General features: G+C 45.1%; 1 protein-coding gene across 3 annotated transcripts in view; it reads left to right on the top strand.

The window, feature by feature from the left end:
• The first annotated feature begins 401 nt into the window (after positions 1 to 401).
• Positions 402 to 19,579, top strand: part of gfm1 (G elongation factor, mitochondrial 1) — a 97,104-nt gene continuing 77,926 nt past the window's right edge. For 2 of the 3 annotated variants that reach the window (XM_072474496.1, XM_072474494.1), the window contains exons 1-3: positions 402 to 577; positions 6,505 to 6,657; positions 11,348 to 11,480. In XM_072474496.1, coding sequence (XP_072330597.1) covers positions 503 to 577; positions 6,505 to 6,657; positions 11,348 to 11,480 — 361 coding nt within the window. In that variant the 5' untranslated portion in view covers positions 402 to 502. Of the gene's footprint in view, positions 578 to 2,448; positions 2,625 to 6,504; positions 6,658 to 11,347; positions 11,481 to 19,579 lie in introns of all 3 variants that reach the window. The other variant, XM_072474495.1, reaches the window with a different exon arrangement.

Below are 19,579 nucleotides of genomic sequence, written 5' to 3'. Positions count from 1 at the left end.
AAACGTCATTCATCATTACTGGGAAAGTGGGATGGCACTGTGTGGAGACAGAGATACACCAGCCAGCAGGGGGCGCACTGTGTGGAGGCAGGGAGCTACTCCTGTCGGCAGGGGGCGCACTGTGCCGAGGCAGGGAGGTACTCAGACAGGCAGGGGCGCACTATGTGGAGAGAAAGAGGTACTCCGGGCGGCAGGGGGCGCATTGTGCTGAGACAGAGAGGTACTCGGACCAGCAGGGAGCGCAATGTGTGGACGCAGGGACATACTCCGGCCGGCAGAGGGCGCACTGTGCCGAGGCAGGGAGGTACTCGGGCCAACAGGGGGCGCACTGTGCCGAGGCAGGGAGGCACTCGGGCCAGCAGGTGGCGCACTATGCGGAGGCAGCGAGGTACTCCGGGCGGCAGGGGGCTGACTCTGATGTGGGGATCATCTTTCCGGTGCGGCCGCCAGTCTGACCTTCCCCGGCGCCAGGACCCGGCGAGTGCGGCAGGAAGCGGCCGCCATGTCTCTGCTCAAAGCGGCACGGATACTGGGTCAGAAGCCGGTGCGGGACGCCGGGTCCCGCAGCCTGGGACAGGTGGGATGAGCCGGCAGCTGCGTGCGGGGAAAGGGGCGAGCTCTGAATGATGTCCCGTCCACTCCGCCGGCAGCGGCCGGAGGGCCCCTCAGGGAGGCCTGAGCCCCCAGCTCAGTCCGCGCGGGTTCCCGGCCTCTCTGCCCTCGGGTTCAACCCGCTTTCCTTTCCTACGTTTTCTCGGCCACTTCCCTTCCTCTTCCCGGGGCAGTGGCCTGGACGTGGCCTCACAGGCGGAGCGTGGGAATTGCCCAAGTGGCTGTGATCGGCAGGAACTGAAGTTTCAAAAGACATTTTGGTCTTGGGGCAATTTCAAAGTTCGTGTTGAACATGTGCAGCATTTACACCTGGGGTTTATTCATTACTAACCAGGACAGGAATTACCCCCCCCCCCCCAATCCCCATCACTGGTCCCTGGTATTCAAAACTACAATAAATAATCGCATTTAAATTACATCAGGATGTCCCAAAACAAATGGAGTGATTTGAGGTCCAGTCTCTCTTCAGTGCAACAAGTCAGCACTGATTCACTGGGGACTGAATCTTGGGTTGAGATTGTGGGATGAAACTGGAGCACCCGGAGGAAAGCCACGCAGACACGGAGAGAACACACAACTCTACACAGGCAGTCACCCGAGATTGCGATCGAACCCGGTCCCTGCCGCTGTGAGACAGCCACAGTGCACCGTCCAAACCACTCACCGTCCTGACTATATCGCCATTCCTTCACTGTCACTGGGTCCAAATGCTGGAACTTCCTCCCTAACAGCACTGAGGGTGTAACTACACATGGGCCTGGATTCTCTGCCTCGCCACGCCACTTTTCAGCCTTGACCCGCCGACGGGATTCTCCATTACGCCGGCCGGTCAATGGGATTTCCCATTGTGGGGCAGCCCCACTTCGTCGGGAAACCCCCGGGTGCCGGCAAAACGGAGAATCTCGCCGGCAGAGAATCCCGCCCATGGAGTGCAGGGGTTCAAGAAGGCAGCTCACCACCACCTTAAAGGCAATTGGAGATGGGCAATGAATGCTGGTCTAGCCAGCAAAGTCCACATCCATTGAATGAATTTAAAAAAAATTTCAGATTGCTCTTTATAATTTAAGTTCCTCACTCAGGAACTATTCTTTTGAATCTTTTCTGCACTTCCATCCTTCCTAAATTGTGGTGCCCAGAACCTGATGCAATACTTCACCTGAGGCTGAAATAATGTCATATGCAAGTCCAGCCATAACCTCCTTGCTCTTGTATATTTTATTAACTACGCTCACAACCTGTCCATCTACTTTCATGCTTTATGCCCAAACATTTTCTGGTCTCTACTCTTGCATTTTGTTTTGAGTTATCCCCTCTATTGTTGCCTCTATGTTCTTTCTATCAAAATTAATAATTTCACATTTCTTTGCATTGAATTTCAGCTTCCACCTGTCTGCTCATTCCACCAACATGTCTGGCTTCTTTTGAAGTTTTGCTTTATCCTCCCCTCAGTTTGCACTCGTTCCAAGTTCTGTATCATTCACAGACTTTGAAATTATACCCTGTCCACCAAGATCTAGGTCATTAATATATATTAGAGAAGATGGCTGGTTTGTTACAGGGTTACCTTGTGTTGGAGCGATTGGGAAGCAAGGGATGTTAATATCACTGGCATGGCCAGAATGTGTTGCCCATGCCTAATTGTGCTTTAACTGAGTGGCTTGTTAAGCCGTGTCATGAGGCATTTACGTGTCAATCATGCTGCTGTGTGCCCAGAGTCACATGTAGACTACGTTGGGTAAGGATGACAGATTTCCCTCTGAAAAAGGTTGGAAATGAGATAGGTTTCGATCTATAATCGTTTCACCGTCACTGTTATTTAGCATTTTCATATTCCAGATTCGTTAGAAAAAGCAAATTACTGCGGATGTTGGACTCTGAAACCAAAGAGAAAATGCTGGAAAATCTCAGCAGGTCTGGCAGCATCTGTAGGGAGAGAAAAGAGCTAACTTTTCCAGTCCAGATGACCCTTTGCAAAGCTCAGCTGATTTAAAATGAGAAGTCTGATATCTGAGGTAAATCAGAAGTTTGGTGACATCTTAATACAGACTTTGAAGCAATAGTGTTCTGTTGGCTGGATATTTGAGAGATAGTCTGGAATCTTGAATACCTGTGGCATTCTAAGGCACTCAATCTCTCTGAAAGGCGAGATTGAAATCCTGTAAGTGGATCCTTGGTGAAGGCATCTGCGAGAAAGCGCTTGGGAGAAGATTCTAAGGTGTTTTTTTGAGAATGGAGTTTGGAAACACTTGTGTGGAAGTCAGAGGTCCAGTAAGACCAACTGGTTGACAGTGTGACAAACATTTGAGGGAAATTTGATGAGAAATCCTCACATGTTATATTGGGGGACATCTGCCACTTAGTTTGAGTGTGACCACATTTTGCCTATCGGCTTACATGGATTGTGCACTTGGAACACTAGAGTATAAAACGTAATTTGTAACTTGTGTTATCCTTACAAATCTTTATACATCTGTAAAGATATAGGTGGGGTGAAGGAGTGGTGTATCTTTTCATGTTTCATAAATGTTTTATTTTTTGATTTAAAGTTAATCTGCAGCCCTGCGACTCTTCATCTATGACTCAAAAACAAAAGTTACGGTCTATTGAACCTGCGTTCCATTCTGGGACCTGACTGTCCAGTAGCCGCATCAACTGGGATTGTAACAATATATATTTACATATTTAACATTAACCCTTTGCCACATAGCATGGGTTTCCTCTGGGTGCTCCGGTTTCCTCCCACAAGTCCCGAAAGAAGTGCTTGTTAGGTGAATTGGACATTCTGAATTTAATATAAGCCTACTTGTGACAATAATAAAGATTACTATTATAAGCTTTACAATCCTAACACCTCACTCAGACTTGGAGACTCATTGGTGTATAAAATTATGAGGGGAATAGATAGGGTGGATAGGAAGGCACTTTTTCCATTAGTACAGGGGACCAGTAACTAGGGAGCTTAGATTTAAGAAGGGGTAAAAGGCTAAGAGGGGAGTTGAGGAGAAATCTTTTTCACCCAGAATGTGGTGGAACTCACTGTCTGAAAGGGTGGTTGAGTCAGAAACTTGAGTAACATTTAAGTAATATTTGTATGTTCATTTGCGCTGCCACAACCTCCAGGGCTATGGGCTAAGTGCTGGAGAATGGGATTAGTGTAGTCAGATCAGCGTTGACTGGCATATTCACAATAGGCTGAATGACAGCCTCATGTGCTGTAAAAATCGATGAATCCTTCCTGGCCATACCTTTTAGAGTTTGAGATATGTTAACTGCAACTCAAACTTGGTAAGCACCAGTATTCTTTTTTGGGAATGTTTGAGCAGGCAATGAAACTGGCTTCTGTGACCTAACTCCTCATATGACTGTACCTTTAATTAGGAAAAAATGATCAATCTCTGATCTAAAGTTAACATTTGTCTAGCCTTTTTGTTTGCAGTAGACAGTTCCATATTTCTACCCTTTTCTGCATAGATGTTTCCTAATTTCACTCTGAAAGGTCTGGTTCTATTTTCTTTACTGTGCCTCCCAGTTCTGGATTCCCCAACCAAAGGAAATTGTTTATCACTATCTATTCCCCTTAATATCCTGAAAACTTTGATCAAATCATCCTTTAACTTTCTAATACCCAGGAAATAGAGCCCTAATTTGTGTTTTTTCTGCTCATCATTTAACCCTTGGACTCCAAGCATCATTCTGGTAAATCTGTGTTGCATAACCTCCAACTCCAAGATGGCCTTCCTCATATGTGATGCCCAGAATTACTCATAGTAAATCTGATAAATATAACAGTGGTCCATTGTACTTTATACATGTAAATCTTTACAGAATAACACTTATTGGAAAATTCTGTCATTCCAAAAGTGCTTGATAGCTCGCTCATTGTCCTGGTCTTATCCTGAAGATCGAAGACCCATCTCTGTAGGGACTCTCGGTTAAGGCACTTTAAAAAAAATCTTTATCTGGGGGATCAGATGATGTGAGCGTGGGAGCTGTATTTTCACGAACTCCGGCTCTCCTCATCTTTTAATCCATCTTTTCATGTCAATGGATATTTCTTTTTGTCTTTTTTTGGTGTACACGGTTTGTATTATTTCCGGAGAATTGTTGGCTGATGTTTCTGCATGATAGAGCCGAGACAGAATGTTTGAATCCTCGCTTGTTCATGGCGGCTGGAAGGAATCTAGGTGGGGGCCCTCTCTTTCGTGGTACAGTTGTCTATGAGTGGGCTCCCTCCCTGACAGTGCTGTGTGGACCAATAGATGATGGTTGCCAACGGAGATACTGTTTTTGCTGCAAGTCTTGGCTCCGCAGTACAGGTCATCAGTGCCCAGTTCCAACAGTTGCAGGATGTTTTTATGGAGGTGTACAAGGAGGTTCTTGCAGCGGAGAGAGCACTGTCCATTGTAGGAGCCTGCCTGAAGTCGGCGGAGCACATTTAATCTTGTTTTCAAGGCCTGGATCGGTTTGGCCTTCCGATCACTGATCCGGTATTGTCCTGTTCCGAATGTTATGGTGGAAATAATGATGTCTTGAGCTTCCATCATTGGAATCCTTGAGAGATCCTAAAGGAGGATCATTGATCTTGGTCCTACCTCATCCTTAATTTCTGCTTTCTTCGTATGCCAGTGAAGAAGTCTTTATCCTGAGGACTGCCCTGTATCCCCACTTTGCTCCCTGATGATCATGTTGCTGTCTGCTTGATGTTCTCAATTTTTTCCATTTTGCAAGGAAGTATGTTTAATGTGGATGAGATGGCCGGTCCGCTGATTATCCTGATTTAATGAGTTCAAAGAATAAATGTTGATAGACAGCCTTTATCCTAAATGTATAAAAGGAAGGTGAGCAGAGACGGAGCGAGGTGAGGGGTGGAAGGTTTGGATTGGAAGGGTTAGTTTGTCCTCGCTATGATCGCTGAAGGCCCCATTTAACTTTTAACTTTCTTTTTGAGCATCCGTGCTTGAATCCTTCTTGGGCCAAGGCAGACTGTATTTTATTCTGATGATGACCAGATTTATCTTGTCGGGTTGGACTTTTCTCCTGATATCGGTTTCCCTATTGGCTGTTTTACCCGATGGGTGGAGTCTGGTCATTTGGATCTTTATTTCTCTCACTTCTTGCTCTTTTCCTGATTCTTTATGGGAGACCCTGGGTCCAAAGATTGAGGTCTGAGTTTTACTTGGACGTGGAACCTCTCTATGAGTATTGTAGCCATATGATGGTTGTCTGTTCTGTCCTGGATCATGATAGGGGTTGGACTGCGCTGTGGGGTATCAATTGTAATGTAATTCTTCCTTCCCACTCCCCAGCACTCATGGCTTTTTTTCCTCTCTTGTTTTTCTTTGAAGTGATGGGTATATAGCTCTGTCTTGTTGACAGTATCCTGTCTTGATGCAGAGAGGTCTTGTATCCGTGAAGGGAACATGTTGGGGATGTTTGCAATGACTCCTGTTATGTACTGTACTTGCTTTGATACTAATGCCTTTTTTTTCTTGTTCCTTGTTTTGCTGCCACGCTATAAAAATTTGAAAATTAAAAGCAATATTTTGGGAAAAATCTCCATATCTGTTTGTTGTATTTAGTTGTTATGCCATTAATTGGGTTTTAGTAAAATAATACTTCACATTTCTCTTTGTTTTCCCCATCCTAAAATAGGATTGCATATCCTGCGAACGGCTGTAGCGGATGTATTTTACTCTGAAATCTTATTAACACATCATCAATAATGTTTTAATTTAGAAATTGGGCTTGCATATTTCTTTTTGAATTTCAAGCCATGCTCCCAGCACACAAGGCAACAACAATTGAACAGAGAACCAAAGTAATTCCGAGAAGATGCAAAATCGTCTCTCGCTATTCCGTAACAATCAATATTTCTTCAATCTTTTCTTTCAGATTCTTATCAACATCTGTCGACAATGTTCATCTGAAATCGTGCCCAACAAAATGATTCGGAATATAGGAATCTCTGCACACATTGATTCTGGGAAAACCACACTGACCGAAAGAGTTCTGTACTACACAGGGAGAATAGCAGAAATGCATGAGGTACTGTGAATTTTATTTTGAAGTGTTCCAATACATAAAATATTTTAAATTGATGAATAACCAAGTTCCAGACAGTTCGAAAAGAAAGTTGTAACTATTTTGGCATGACGGTTGAGCACAGAGTACATAAAGGTACCTTTGGCATGGAATTCCACCAGAAAAAGGATTAGATGTTTACTTATTAGATCTTTTACCAGACTAATTCTTGTGAATCAATTAAGTCTGTTTCTTCAATTACAAAGCCGTAAATAAACTCTAACGTTTGCTGCCCTCCCTATCTGTGACCTAATTTTAAAGCCTGGCAGGTATGACAAGTTTTTTGATTTCCAAATAAGTATGAAATAATCCTGGAACCTCACTTTGGGTTGTGAAAATAAATAATTGTATGGAGCATATTTTCTTTTTGATCAAAAGCATCAGGCTGGTGCTAAAGTGATCTCTGAAAAAATGGTATCCTGCAATTTGTTAATTTGTCTTGTAATGAATAATATTCACTCAATTATTACAAAATCAAATGTCTCTATTTTTACCATTGAACTTTATAATAATGCTTGGCATTAATATTTTTGTTAGGCTAACCACTTTCTGTTTGATAGTTTTTAGCTTAAACCCTATTGTCAGATCGGCCTTCATGAAAGTGAACCCTCGGAAAGCAACAGATCCTGACATGGTCCCTGGTCATGAACTTAGATCCTGCGCAGACCAACTGGCGGGTGTGTTCACGGACATCTTCAACCTCTCCCCATTCCGTTCCGAAGTTCCCACCTGCGTCAAGAAGACCACATCATACTGGTGCCAAAGAAGAACCAGGCAATGTGCCCGAACGACTACCATCTGGTGGCTGTGACATCTATCATTATGGAGTGCTTCAAGAGGTTGATCATGAGACACATCATGATCTAACTCCATACTCCAGAATGCCTAGATCCACTGCAATTCACATACTTCCACTACCGGTCCACAGCGGATGCCATCTCCTTGGTCCGACACTCATCCCTGGGGCATCTCGACAACAAGGACTCCTATGTTAGACTCCTATTCAACTATTCAACTCCGCCTTCAACACCATAATCCCAGCCAAGCTCATATCAAAACTCCAAAACCTAGGATTTGGCTCCTCCCTTTGCAACTGGATCCTCGACTTCCTGACCCATAGACCGCAATCAGTAAGGATAAACAACACCTCCTCTACGATAGTCCTCAATACCGGGGCCCTGCAAGGCTGTGTACTTGGCTCTTGGACCTTAGAAGCTATTGGTGTGGTGTAACGACAACAATCTCTCCCTCAACGTCAGCAAAACTAAAGAACTGGTCATTGACTTCAGGAAGCAAAGTATCGTACACACCCATGTCTGCATCAATGATGCCGAGGTGGAGATAGTTGACAGCTTCAATTTCCTAGGTGTGCACATCACCAATAATGTGTCTTCATCTACCCATGTGAACGCTACGACCAAGAAAACACAACAGCGCCTTTACTTCCTCAGGTAACTAAGGAATTTCGGCAGGTCCCACACTGACTCTTAACAATTTTTACAGATCCACCATAGACAGCATCCTATCTGGCTGCATCACTGCCTGGTTTGGGAACTGCCCGGCCCAAGACCGGAAGAAACTGCAGAGTTGTGAACACAGCCCAGTCTATCACTCAAACCCACCTCCCATCCATTGACTCTGTCTACACGTTCCGCTGCCTTGGGCAGGATAATCGAAGACCCCTCCCACCTGGATTATTCTGTCTTCCAACTTCTTCCATCGGGCAGGAGATACAAAAGTCTAAGAACAGGCACTAACAGATTCAAAAACAGCTTCTTCCCTGCTGTTATCAGACTCCTGAATGACCCTCTTATGGACTGAACTGATCGCTTCACACATCTTCTCTACTCAGTAGTACCACACTCCATATGCTCAACCGATGCCTGTACTAATGTATTTTCATTGTGTATTTTTTAAAATTCATTTACGGGATGTGAGCGTCGCTGGCCAGGCCAGCATTTATTGCCCATTCCTAGTTGCCCTTCAGAAGGTGGTGGTGAGTTGCCTTCTTTTTTTTTCTTCTTTTAAACGAAATTTAGAGTACCCAATTCATTTTTTCCAATTAATGGGCAATTTAGTGTGGCCAATCCACCTATCCTGCATATCTTTGAGTTGGGGGGCGAAACCCACGCAAACATGGGGAGAATGTGCAAACTCCACACGAACAGTGACCTAGAGCCGATTCGAACCTGGGACCTCGGTGCCGTGAGGCACCAGTGCTAACCACTGCACCATCATGCTGCCCTGTGAGTTGCCTTCTTGAACCGTTGCAGTCCTTGAGGTGTAGGTCCACCCACTGTGCTGTTAGGGAGGGAGTTCCAGGATTTTGTCCCAGCGACAGCGAAGGAACGACAATATATTTCCAAGTCGGGGTGGTGAGTGATTTGGAGGGGAGCCTCCAGGTGGTGGGGTTCCCAGGTCTCTGCTGTCCTTGTCCTTCTAAATGGTAGTGGTTGTGGGTTTGGAATGTGTTGCCTAAGGAACCTTGGTGAGTTACTGCAGTGCATCTTGTGGATGGTACACTCGGCTGCCACTGTTCGTCAGTGGTGGAGGCTTTGAATGTTTGTGGAAGGGGGGAGCAATCAAGCAGGGGCTGATTTGTTCTGGATGGTGTCGAGCTTTTTGAGTGTTGTTGGAGCTGCACTCATCCAGACAAGTAGAGAATATTCCATTACACTCCTAACTTGTGCCTTGTAGATGGTGGACAGGCTTTGGTGGTCGGGAGGTGAGTTACTTACCGTAGGTTCCCAGCCTTTGACTTGCCCTGGTAGTCATAGTATTAATGTGGCTAATCCAGTTCAGTTTCTGATCAATGGTAACTCCTAGAATGTTGGTTGTGGGGGATTCAGCGATGGTAATGCCATTGAATGTCAAGGGGCGGTGGTTAGATCCTCTCTTGTAGGAGATAGTCATTGCCTGGCACTTGTGTGGCATGAATGTAACTTGCTACTTATCAGGTATGATCTGACCAGAGGAGAGATTTCCCCCCAATTCCCATTGATTCCAGTTTAGCTAGGGCTCCTTGATGCCATACTCTGTCAAATGCTGCCTTGATGTCAAGGGCAGTCACTCACCTGTGGCATTGAGCTCGATTGTCCATGTTTGAACCAAGGCTCTAATGAGGCCAGGGACTGAGTGACACTGGCGGAATACAAACTGAGCATCTGTGAGCAGGTTATTGCCGAGTAAGTGCCACTTGATAGCGCTGTTGACGACTCCTTCCATCACTTTGCTGATGGTGGAGAGTAGACTGATAGGGTGGCAATTGGCTGGGTTGGATTTGTCCTGTTTCTTATGTACAGACACACCTGGGCAATTTTCCACATTGTCGGGTAGATGCCAGTGTTGTAGCTGTACTGGAACTGTAGCATGGCGAGGGGTGCGGAAAGTTCTGGAGCACCCCTCAGTACTATTGCCTGAATATTATCAGGACCCATAGCCTTTGCAATGTCCAGTATATTTATACATGTCCTATGTTTTTTCATGTATGGACAAACACAATTAGCATTTCAGAAATGACCTTTCATCCCTTTTTTTGAATTTGGGAAAAGATCGTCAACCTGAAACTTTAACTGTGTGTGTCTCTTGGCAAATTTTTCCTGCTTGCTGAGTATTTCCCACATTTTCTGTTTGTGTTGATGGTAATTCAAAGTTAACTTTTAAAGAGTTTTTCTTTGTGATAAGGAGGCTTGATCTGGTCACTACTTCTGATTGATAAGTTCAAAAGGTGCTGTGAGAGTCCCACATGCACTGTTCCATTATGACATTTTCCTTTTAATGGCCCGAGGTAGTAATGCTGTTGGATTGGCTTTATTCAGATTTGCTGCTGTTTGCACAACGACAATCACCAGATAATAGTGCCCTTCGTAAATAGCTACGGCAAGAAAACTCTCTGACATAGCATGATCAGTAATGGAGTATTTTCCCACTCACGTGAGCTCCAGCAAGTACCTCACGTAAAGTTGACACAGCAGCACTTTAATTTTCAGTTTTTTGAACTGTTATTTAATTAAATCTGAAAGAAGTCTAACCCTAAGATAGCAAGTTTTGTGAGTAGCTTTATTTTCCTCCTTGGAGTTTTTACTTTCCGACCAATCCTGGGTAATTGCTTTTTAAAAAATTATCAACAGCAGAGAATGACAATTTCTCACAGGCAGCAGTAAAAATACATGTAACTCCATATTTGTCTTCTGGGATGGAAATCTCTACTACCTAACTACTTACTCAATGCCTGGCTGCGCCTGTGACATTCTTGGTCAGGAGAGAACTCTATATATGCTTGCGCATGTGAACAGTTCCCCTGCTCACCGGTAAATTATGATTGCATTGATGATGTGCAAGAGAGCACCTACTTTGAACATTTCATGAGCTGTGCTTCATTTTGGAAAGAATCCTTGAAAAAAAACAATCGATCTTTTCAGTGCTTGATAAACCTTTGCTAAAGTCCAAAATGGTACTCCAGGAAACCTCTCACCACAGCATTAGAGTGTCTGATTGAAACCAAAACCATAATCAATTTGTGTAAGATCCAACTTTCTGGATTACAGTTGCAGGCAAAATCCAAGCATTAATTCAGAATTAAGGTATTTTTAAAATAATCTTTAATTCACTAACTTTTCTGTGTTAAAGGGATCATGTTGCTTCTATTTTGCAGGTGAAAGGAAAAGATGGTGTGGGTGCCATAATGGATTCTATGGAACTGGAACGACAGCGAGGAATCACAATCCAGTCTGCAGCTACATACACAGAATGGAAGAAAAGGAATATCAATATAATTGATACACCAGGTGATGTGTGAGATGAGGATTGATAGGTTGGAGCAGGTTTGAATAAATTAGAAGGCGGAAGAATGAAAGTAGAAATTAAATGATATGAGAAAACAATTGCGAAAAAGAAAGTAAAGACGGGCGAGAGATTATGCAGTGATTGCTCTGGTGCGTTCTGGAGAATATTACCCCCCCCCCCCCCCCCCCCTCTCCTTCCCCCACCCCCAACAAAACATGTTTTATGCTTTGGGCTTCAAAGGAAGGTATAGCCTTTCAGTTTAATAGAAAAATCAACTTGCTCGCCATTATACACTGTGGAAAATGTTGCTTAAAATTTCTTCCATTGCTCCTCTACTGAAGTCAGCGATAAAGGGATGCAGCTTCCCTCAAATGACATTCTTCATATGTGAGCTTCAGCGTCGGTGTGCATCAATTTCCACATGTGTATTATGACTGTTTCCCAGGTAAGGTTCCCCAAATTAGTTTCCCCGGGTGAGATCCATCAATTTCTGTTACCATCCGGGTGGGATACCAACAAATTATTTTCCCCGGGTGAGGAGGGATGAACTGACTCCCATTCTTTTTTTGAACCTTTGCTGGTAACAACAAAATCTATCTAAAAAGGATCCCTCCCTTCGTGGATACCTTTTCCCAATATTTATGTTTTAAGAGGAGCCAATTTAACTAGGATTTCTTGAGTTAAAGAAAGAGTGAGTATTAGCTATTAAAGACAAGAAAATGCTAAAACACATTCAAGTACATTCATACAGATTGGAAATGAGAATTATTGTGATCCCAGACCAGACTCTAACAGTGGCTCGGATATTGGACCGAAATCACAATATTTTAGTTTATTTGAAAGAATGATTTGTTCCAGGCGAGATTGCATGAAGAAATAGGGCTTAGTTATTTATTAAAACAAAACATTATTGTGACTACAATATCAAACTTCGTTAGGTTCACACCCAAAAAGTACAGCTTACAATTTACACCTTAAAAACTACGACACAATTTCCCATTAAACGGCAAGAAAAGAAACATAAAGCTCTCAATCTATCTTATTGTGAGAAAATTGTGGTGTCCACATCAGGTCGATCAGAATTCATTCTTCTCCACAAATTTCTCCTCCAACTTCCTCTCTAATGCTTTCAAAAATGTCTCTCCAAGCTGAAAACAAATTATCCCTGCAGGCTGCAAAGTACATTAACTCCCCAGGGACTTCCCCAGTCAACCCCCAGTCCAATAGCCTTTGTTTTGTTATGCTCTTGACGTAGCATAAGCTGCTTCCTTGTTGTACACTCTGACAAAGGAAGGTTCAGACTTGGAGATAGCTTAAACACATTTATTAAACTGTTAACGATTCTCCTACTTGGATTCGACTCTCCTGTTAATCCTGCTATATATAGCTACTCAGACTAACTAACCAGTCTGCTACAATCCACGTGGTGGGTGTGATGTGTTTCAATCAACCCTGTCTGTATTCACTAAGTGTCTCCATGGAAAGAGACTGAGCATGTGTGCTGTGTCCTTTTCTATGGGTTGGTGTAATGCTCCCCTGTGGTAGTGTCACGTCTGTATGTGTCTTGAATGCCCTTTGGTCGTGTCCTATCTTACTGACCTATTGGTTGAATGTCTGTGTGTCATGATGTCTCTGGTGCTCCCTCTAGTGTTTATCTAGTCTTAGTGTATTTGCATTAACCCCCTGTGTATTTACAGTGATGCATATCACCACAGCCTTGACTGAAAAACACATCCCTTGGTCAATTTCACCGTATGACTGCTAACGGGATATTTCTTGATGAGAAGATACTCATCACCCATTATATCCCATTGTTTCCACTGGAGCTGGCAATTACTTTCCCGATGCTTTAGAAGTATCTCGTCTCCAGGGGCGGCACGTGGCGCAGTGGCTAGCACTGGGGCCACCGCGCTGAACATAGAACATTACAGCGCAGTACAGGCCCTTCGGCCCTCGATGTTGCGCCGACCTGTGAAACCACTCTAAAGCCTATCTACACTATTCCCTTATCATCCATATGTCTATCCAATGACCATTTGAATGCCCTTAGTGTTGGCGAGTTCACTACTGTTGCGGGCAGGGCATTCCACGCCCTTGCTACTCTCTGAGTAAAGAACCTACCTCTGACATCTGTCTTATATCTATCTCCCCTCAATTTAAAGCTATGTCCCCTCGTGCTAGACATCACCATCCGAGGAAAAAGGCTCTCACTGTCCACCCTATCCAATCCTCTGATCATCTTGTATGCCTCAATTAAGTCACCTCTTAACCTTCTCTCTAACGAAAACAACCTCAAGTCCCTCGGCCTTTCCTCATAAGATCTTCCCTCCATACCAGGCAACATTCTGGTAAATCTCCTCTGCACCCTTTCCAATGCTTACACATCCTTCCTATAATTCGGCGACCAGAATTGCACGCAATACTCCAAATGCGGCCGCACCAGAGTTTTGTACAGCTGCAACATGACCTCATGGCTCCGAAACTCAATCCCTCTACCAATAAAAGCTAACACACCGTACGCCTTCTTAACAACCCTCTCAACCTGGGTGGCAACTTTCAGGGATCTATGTACATGGACACCGAGGTCTTGCTGCTCATCCACACTGCCAAGAATCTTACCATTAGCCCAGTACTCTGTCTTCCTGTTATTCCTTCCAAAATGAATCACCTTACACTTTTCGGCATTAAACTCCATTTGCCACCTCTCAGCCCAGCGCTGCAGCTTATCTATGTCACTCTGTAACTTGTAACATCCTTCCACACTATCCACAACTCCACTGACTTTAGTGTCATCTGCAAATTTACTCACCCATCCATCTACGCCCTCCTCTCAGTCATTTATAAAAATGACAAACAGCAGTGGCCCCAAAACAGATCCTTGTGGTACACCACTAGTAACTGGACTTCTGTCTGAACATTTCCCATCAACCACCACCCTTTGTCTTCTTCCAACTAGCCAATTTCTGATCCAAACTTCTAAATCACCCTGAATCCCATGCCTCCGTATTTTCTGCAGTAGCCTACCATGGGGAACCTTATCAAACGCTTTACTGAAATCCATATACACCACATCAACTGCTTTACCCTCATCCACCTGTTTGGTCACCTTCTCAAAGAACTCAATAAGGTTTGTGAGGCACGACCTACCCTTCACAAAACCGTGTTGACTATCTCTAATTCAATTATTCCTTTCCAGATGATTATACATACCTTTCCAAGATTTTGCCCACAACAGACGTAAGGCTCACTGGTCTGTAGTTACCGGGGTTGTCTCTATTCCCCTTCTTGAACAAGGGGACAACATTTGCTATCCTCCAGTCTTCTGGCACTATTCCTGTAGACAAAGATGACTTAAAGATCAAAGCCAAATGCTCAGCAATCTCCTCCCTAGCTTTGCAGAGAATTCTAGGATAAATCCCATCTGGCCCAGGGGATTTATCTATTTTCACACTTTCCAGAATTGCTAACACCTCCTCCTTATGAACCTCAAGCCCTTCTCGTCTCGTAGCCTGAATCTCAGTATTCTCCTCGACAACATTGTCTTTTTCCTGTGTGAATACTGATGAAAAATATTCATTTAGCACCTCTCCTAACTCCTCGGACTCCAAGCACAACTTCCCACTACTGTCCTTGACTGGCCCTACTCTTACCCTAGTCATTCGTTTATTCCTGACATATCTATAGAAAGCTTTAGGGTTATCCTTGATCCTACCTGCCAAAGACTTCTCATGTCCCCTCTTGGCTCTTCTTAGCTCTCTCTTTAGGTCCTTCCTAGCTAACTTGTAACTCTCGAGCGCCCTAACTGAACCTTCATGTCTCATCTTTACATAAGCCTCCTCCTTCCTCTTGACAAGTGTTTCGACTGCTTTAGTAAACCACGGTTCTCTTGCTCGACCACTTCCTCCCTGCCTGACAGGTACATACTTATCAAAGACACGCAGTAGATGTTCCTTGAACAAGCTCCACATTTCCATTGTGCCCATCCCCTGCAGTTTTCCTCTCCAACCGATGCATCCTAAGTCTTGCCTCATCACATCATAATTGCCTTTCCCCCAGATATAACTCTTGCTCTGCGGTATATGCCTATCCCTTTCCATCACTAAAGTAAACGTAATCGAATTGTGGTCACTATCACCAAAGTGCTCACCTACCTCCAAATCTAACACCTGTCCTGGTTCATTACCCAGTTCCAAATCCAATATGGCCTCTCCTCTCGTTGGCCTATCTACATACTGTGTCAGGAAACCCTCCTGCACACATTGGACAAAAACGGACCCATCTAAAGTACTCGAACTATAGCGTTTCCAGTCAATATTTGGAAAGTTAAAGTCCCCCATAACAACTACCCTGTTGCTTTTGCTCCTATCCAGAATCGTCTTTGCAATCCTTTCCTCTACATCTCTGGAACTGAGGACCCGGGTTAGAATCCTGGCCCTGGGTCACTGTCCATCTGGAGTTTGCACATTCTCCCCGTGTCTGCGTGTGTTTTACCCCCACAACCCAAAGATGTGCAGATTAGGTGGATTGGCCACGCTAAATTGCCCCTTAATTGGAAAAAAATTTAATTGGATACTCTAAATTTATTTTATAAAAAAAAGAAATATCTTGTCTGGAAACAGGGTGGGATTTCAGCCAGTGACTGACTGAACATCCTCTGTCATCTTTGGCTTGTATGTCCATTTTAAACAGTTCCATACTTCTGGAGGTATTTCGATGTTTTTCCTTTATTATTGTGACAGCTGACAACATACAACTCTAGTCACCACTACTTCTCTCAACCCCTTCACTGCCTCTAAGTTATCACATTTTTATGACATCCAGTACTGGGTGAGCAAAAATTTCCTCTAATTAAATCATGGGAAGACCAAAGCCACTGTGATTATTCCCCATTACAAACTCCGTTCCCTAGCCACTCATTCTATTCCACTCCCTGGCAACTGCCTGAGGCAGAATCAGACTGTTGCACAACCTTGGTGTATTATTGATCCTGAGATGAGCTTCTGACCACACATCTGTGCCATCACTAAGACTGCCCATCTCCACCTTGTTAATGTTGTCTGACTCTGCTCTTGGAGCAGTCCATCTGCTGACACCTTTCTACCTCTGCACCAGCCTTAACCAAACTTTTCTCTTGGGGGGTGGACAATTGGAATTTGTTTTCCACTCGAGGCTGGTGAGGGCATTTTGGTAAGGTAATATTTGACATTGGAATAAACGGAAGAAAATACAGACGAAAACTGAAGTGTTACGAAAGAAAACAATTTCTGAGTAGATGCTAAGCAATGCTGAAACATTAGTTTGATAAATTAAACACTGTACCTCGGTACAAGTGACCATAAACAAATCTAATCCAAAACTACTAATGAAAATGACCCAGAATTGCATATGTGTCTCCCCAACCCATTTACTCAGTCAAAGGTGTTTTGGTGGGTTGGTGAGCGAGTGAACCCTGTGACGAGGAGTAAGGCACACCATCTGATTCACACACACATTCTGTCATTGCGCCCCCCCCCCACCGGCAACTCACACACACAAACTCTCTCACTGCCCCTTACGAGCACACAAACACACACTTGCTGGCCCCCCCCCACACATAAACACGCACTCACTGCCTCCCATGCACATACACAATCGCTCACTGCCCCCCCCCCCCCCCACACACGCACACTCACTGACCCCCACATACACACATAAGCACTCTGCCACCCCACATACCAACACGCACTGACTACTGACTGCCACCTTCTTGGGAAGTCACTCAGGTTTATAAATCACTACAGTACAGGAGGAGGCCATACGGCCAATCATGTCTGCACCGACCCTCTGAAAGAGCACCCTATCTATACTCACGCCCCTGCCTTGTCCCAGTAACCCCATCCAACCTCACTGAGGGGCAATTTTATTATGGCCAATCCACCTAACCTGTACACCTTTGGATTGTGGGAGGAAACTGGAGCACCCGGAGGAAACCCACACAGTCACAGGGAGAACTTGCAAACTCAACAAACAGTCACCCAAGTAATTGAACCCGGGTCCCTGACACTGTAGGCAACAGTGATAACCACTATGCCACCGTGCCGGCCAGTCAAGGACTACTTGCTTCCACTCCGGGGAGGTGGCTGAATAGTCCAATCCTGGATCCGCAGACCCTGCCACAGGTTTGGCAGGTAGTGTTTGATGAGGTGGGTGGATGGCAAGCTCTGGATTCTCTGCTGTCTTTCCGCTAATTACGCTTGACCTCCGTGTGCACCACCATGCGATGCTCGAGGTGATTGGTGCCTTCGGGGGATGCTTTTCCAGTCTCCATTCTGAGACAAGCGATTCCCACATGTCGATGGGGTGTTGCATTTGTTTAGGCAGGCTTTTAGACTGCCCTTGTAGAATTTCCTCTTGTCTAGTGATCGCTTCGCATTGCTGAGTTTGGAGTAGGGCATTTGTTTCGGGCAATGTGGCCATCCCATCGCAGCTGGTCATGCATGACCAGTGCTTCTATACTGGGGATATTGGCCTGGGAGAGGACACTCATGTTGGTATGCCTCTCCTGCCAGTGGATTTACAGGATTTTACAGAGGCAACATTGGTGATATCTCTCCAGGGATTTGAGGTGTCTGCTGTATATTGTCTGTATGTTCCTGATGCATACAGGAGGGTGGGAACCTCAGCTGCTCTGTAGGCCATGAGCTTGATGCTGGGTTTGAGATCTTTGTCTTCGGGTATCTGAAGACTGCACTGGCGTATTGGAGTCAATGTCGGATTTCAATGTCTTCTCGTGCCGAGAGGAGGCTCCCGAGGTATGGGACATGATCCACATTGTCCAGGGCTCACCATGGATCTTAATGGTCGGGGAGCAGTTTTGTGAGGCAGGAGCAGGCTGCTGTAAGACCTTTGTTTTCTGGATGTTTAGTCTAAGGCCCGTTCTCTCATGTGCCTCGGTGAATGTGTCAACGATGGTTTGTAGCTCGGCCTCTTGAGTGTGCACACACTTTTTAAAATAAATAAATAAATACAATTTTAGAGTACCCAATTTATTTTCCAATTAAGAGGCAATTCAGCACAGTCAGTCCACCTAGCCTGCATATCTTTGGGTTGTAGGAATGAGACCCGCACACCACATGGCCAGTGACCCAGAGCCGGGATTGAACCTGGGTCCTCAGCGCTTTGAGGCAGCAGTGCTAACCACTGGGCCACCTTGCGCCCTGAGTGTGTGCGCACACAGGCGTCAGCTGCGTACTTCAGCTCGATGAAGTTGGGGTGGTCTTTGTTCTGGCCTGGAGGCATTGAAGGCTGTACAGTTTCCTGTTTGTCCAGTAGGTTAGCTCCATTCCAGCAGGGAGCTTCAGAGTGATGGGATAGAGCGTTGCTGCAAGAAAGGTGGAGAAGAGATTTGGTGTGATGACGCAACCCTGTTTGATCCCAGTTTGCACATGTATTGGTCTGTGGTGGTGTCATTGGTGAGGATCACGGCACGCATGCCGTCGTGGAGCAGGCAGAGAATGATGATGTATTTCTACAGGCAGCCGAATTTGAAGATGACGTTCCGCAGTCCCTCACGGTTGACAGAGTCAAAGGCCTTTGCGAGATTGAAGAAGGCCATGTGCAGATGTTGATGCTGCTCTCTGCACTTTTCCTGGATTTGTCGTGCACTGAAGATTATTTCTATTGAGTCTCTTGATGGATGGAAGCCACACTGAGACTCGGGAGGAGCTCTGCAGCCACTGGGAGGAGGCGGTTGAGGAATATTCTTGCAATGACATTTCCCCTGACGGAAAGTAGGGAAAATCCCGCTGTAATTTCCGCAGTCAGGCCTGTTTCCTTTCTTGAAGATCGTCACAATTGAGGCATCTCTGAGATCACCAAGCATGCTCTCTCCCTTCCAGAGCTGGGGTTGCGCTGAGATGGTGGTGGGTAGAGTGTTGCGGGATGGTGTCCCCCTCTTTGCATGCTTGCTGTCCCAAACCCGCCCATGCATGCTCGCTCCCCTTGCTGCAACAGATAATTCAAACGTTCCGGGCAACTGACTACATTTGTCTTGTCCAATCATAGGCTGGTTCCTCCCTGCATTAGCTGATCATTGGCTCACCCGAGAGCCCATCAACAACTG

This window comes from Scyliorhinus torazame, chromosome 14, assembly GCF_047496885.1.
Source record: "Scyliorhinus torazame isolate Kashiwa2021f chromosome 14, sScyTor2.1, whole genome shotgun sequence".
In the NCBI taxonomy this organism is placed as follows: Eukaryota; Metazoa; Chordata; class Chondrichthyes; order Carcharhiniformes; family Scyliorhinidae; genus Scyliorhinus; species Scyliorhinus torazame.
The sequence above is the reverse complement of the archived record's forward strand: the minus strand, read 5'-3'. Positions and strand labels throughout refer to the sequence as shown.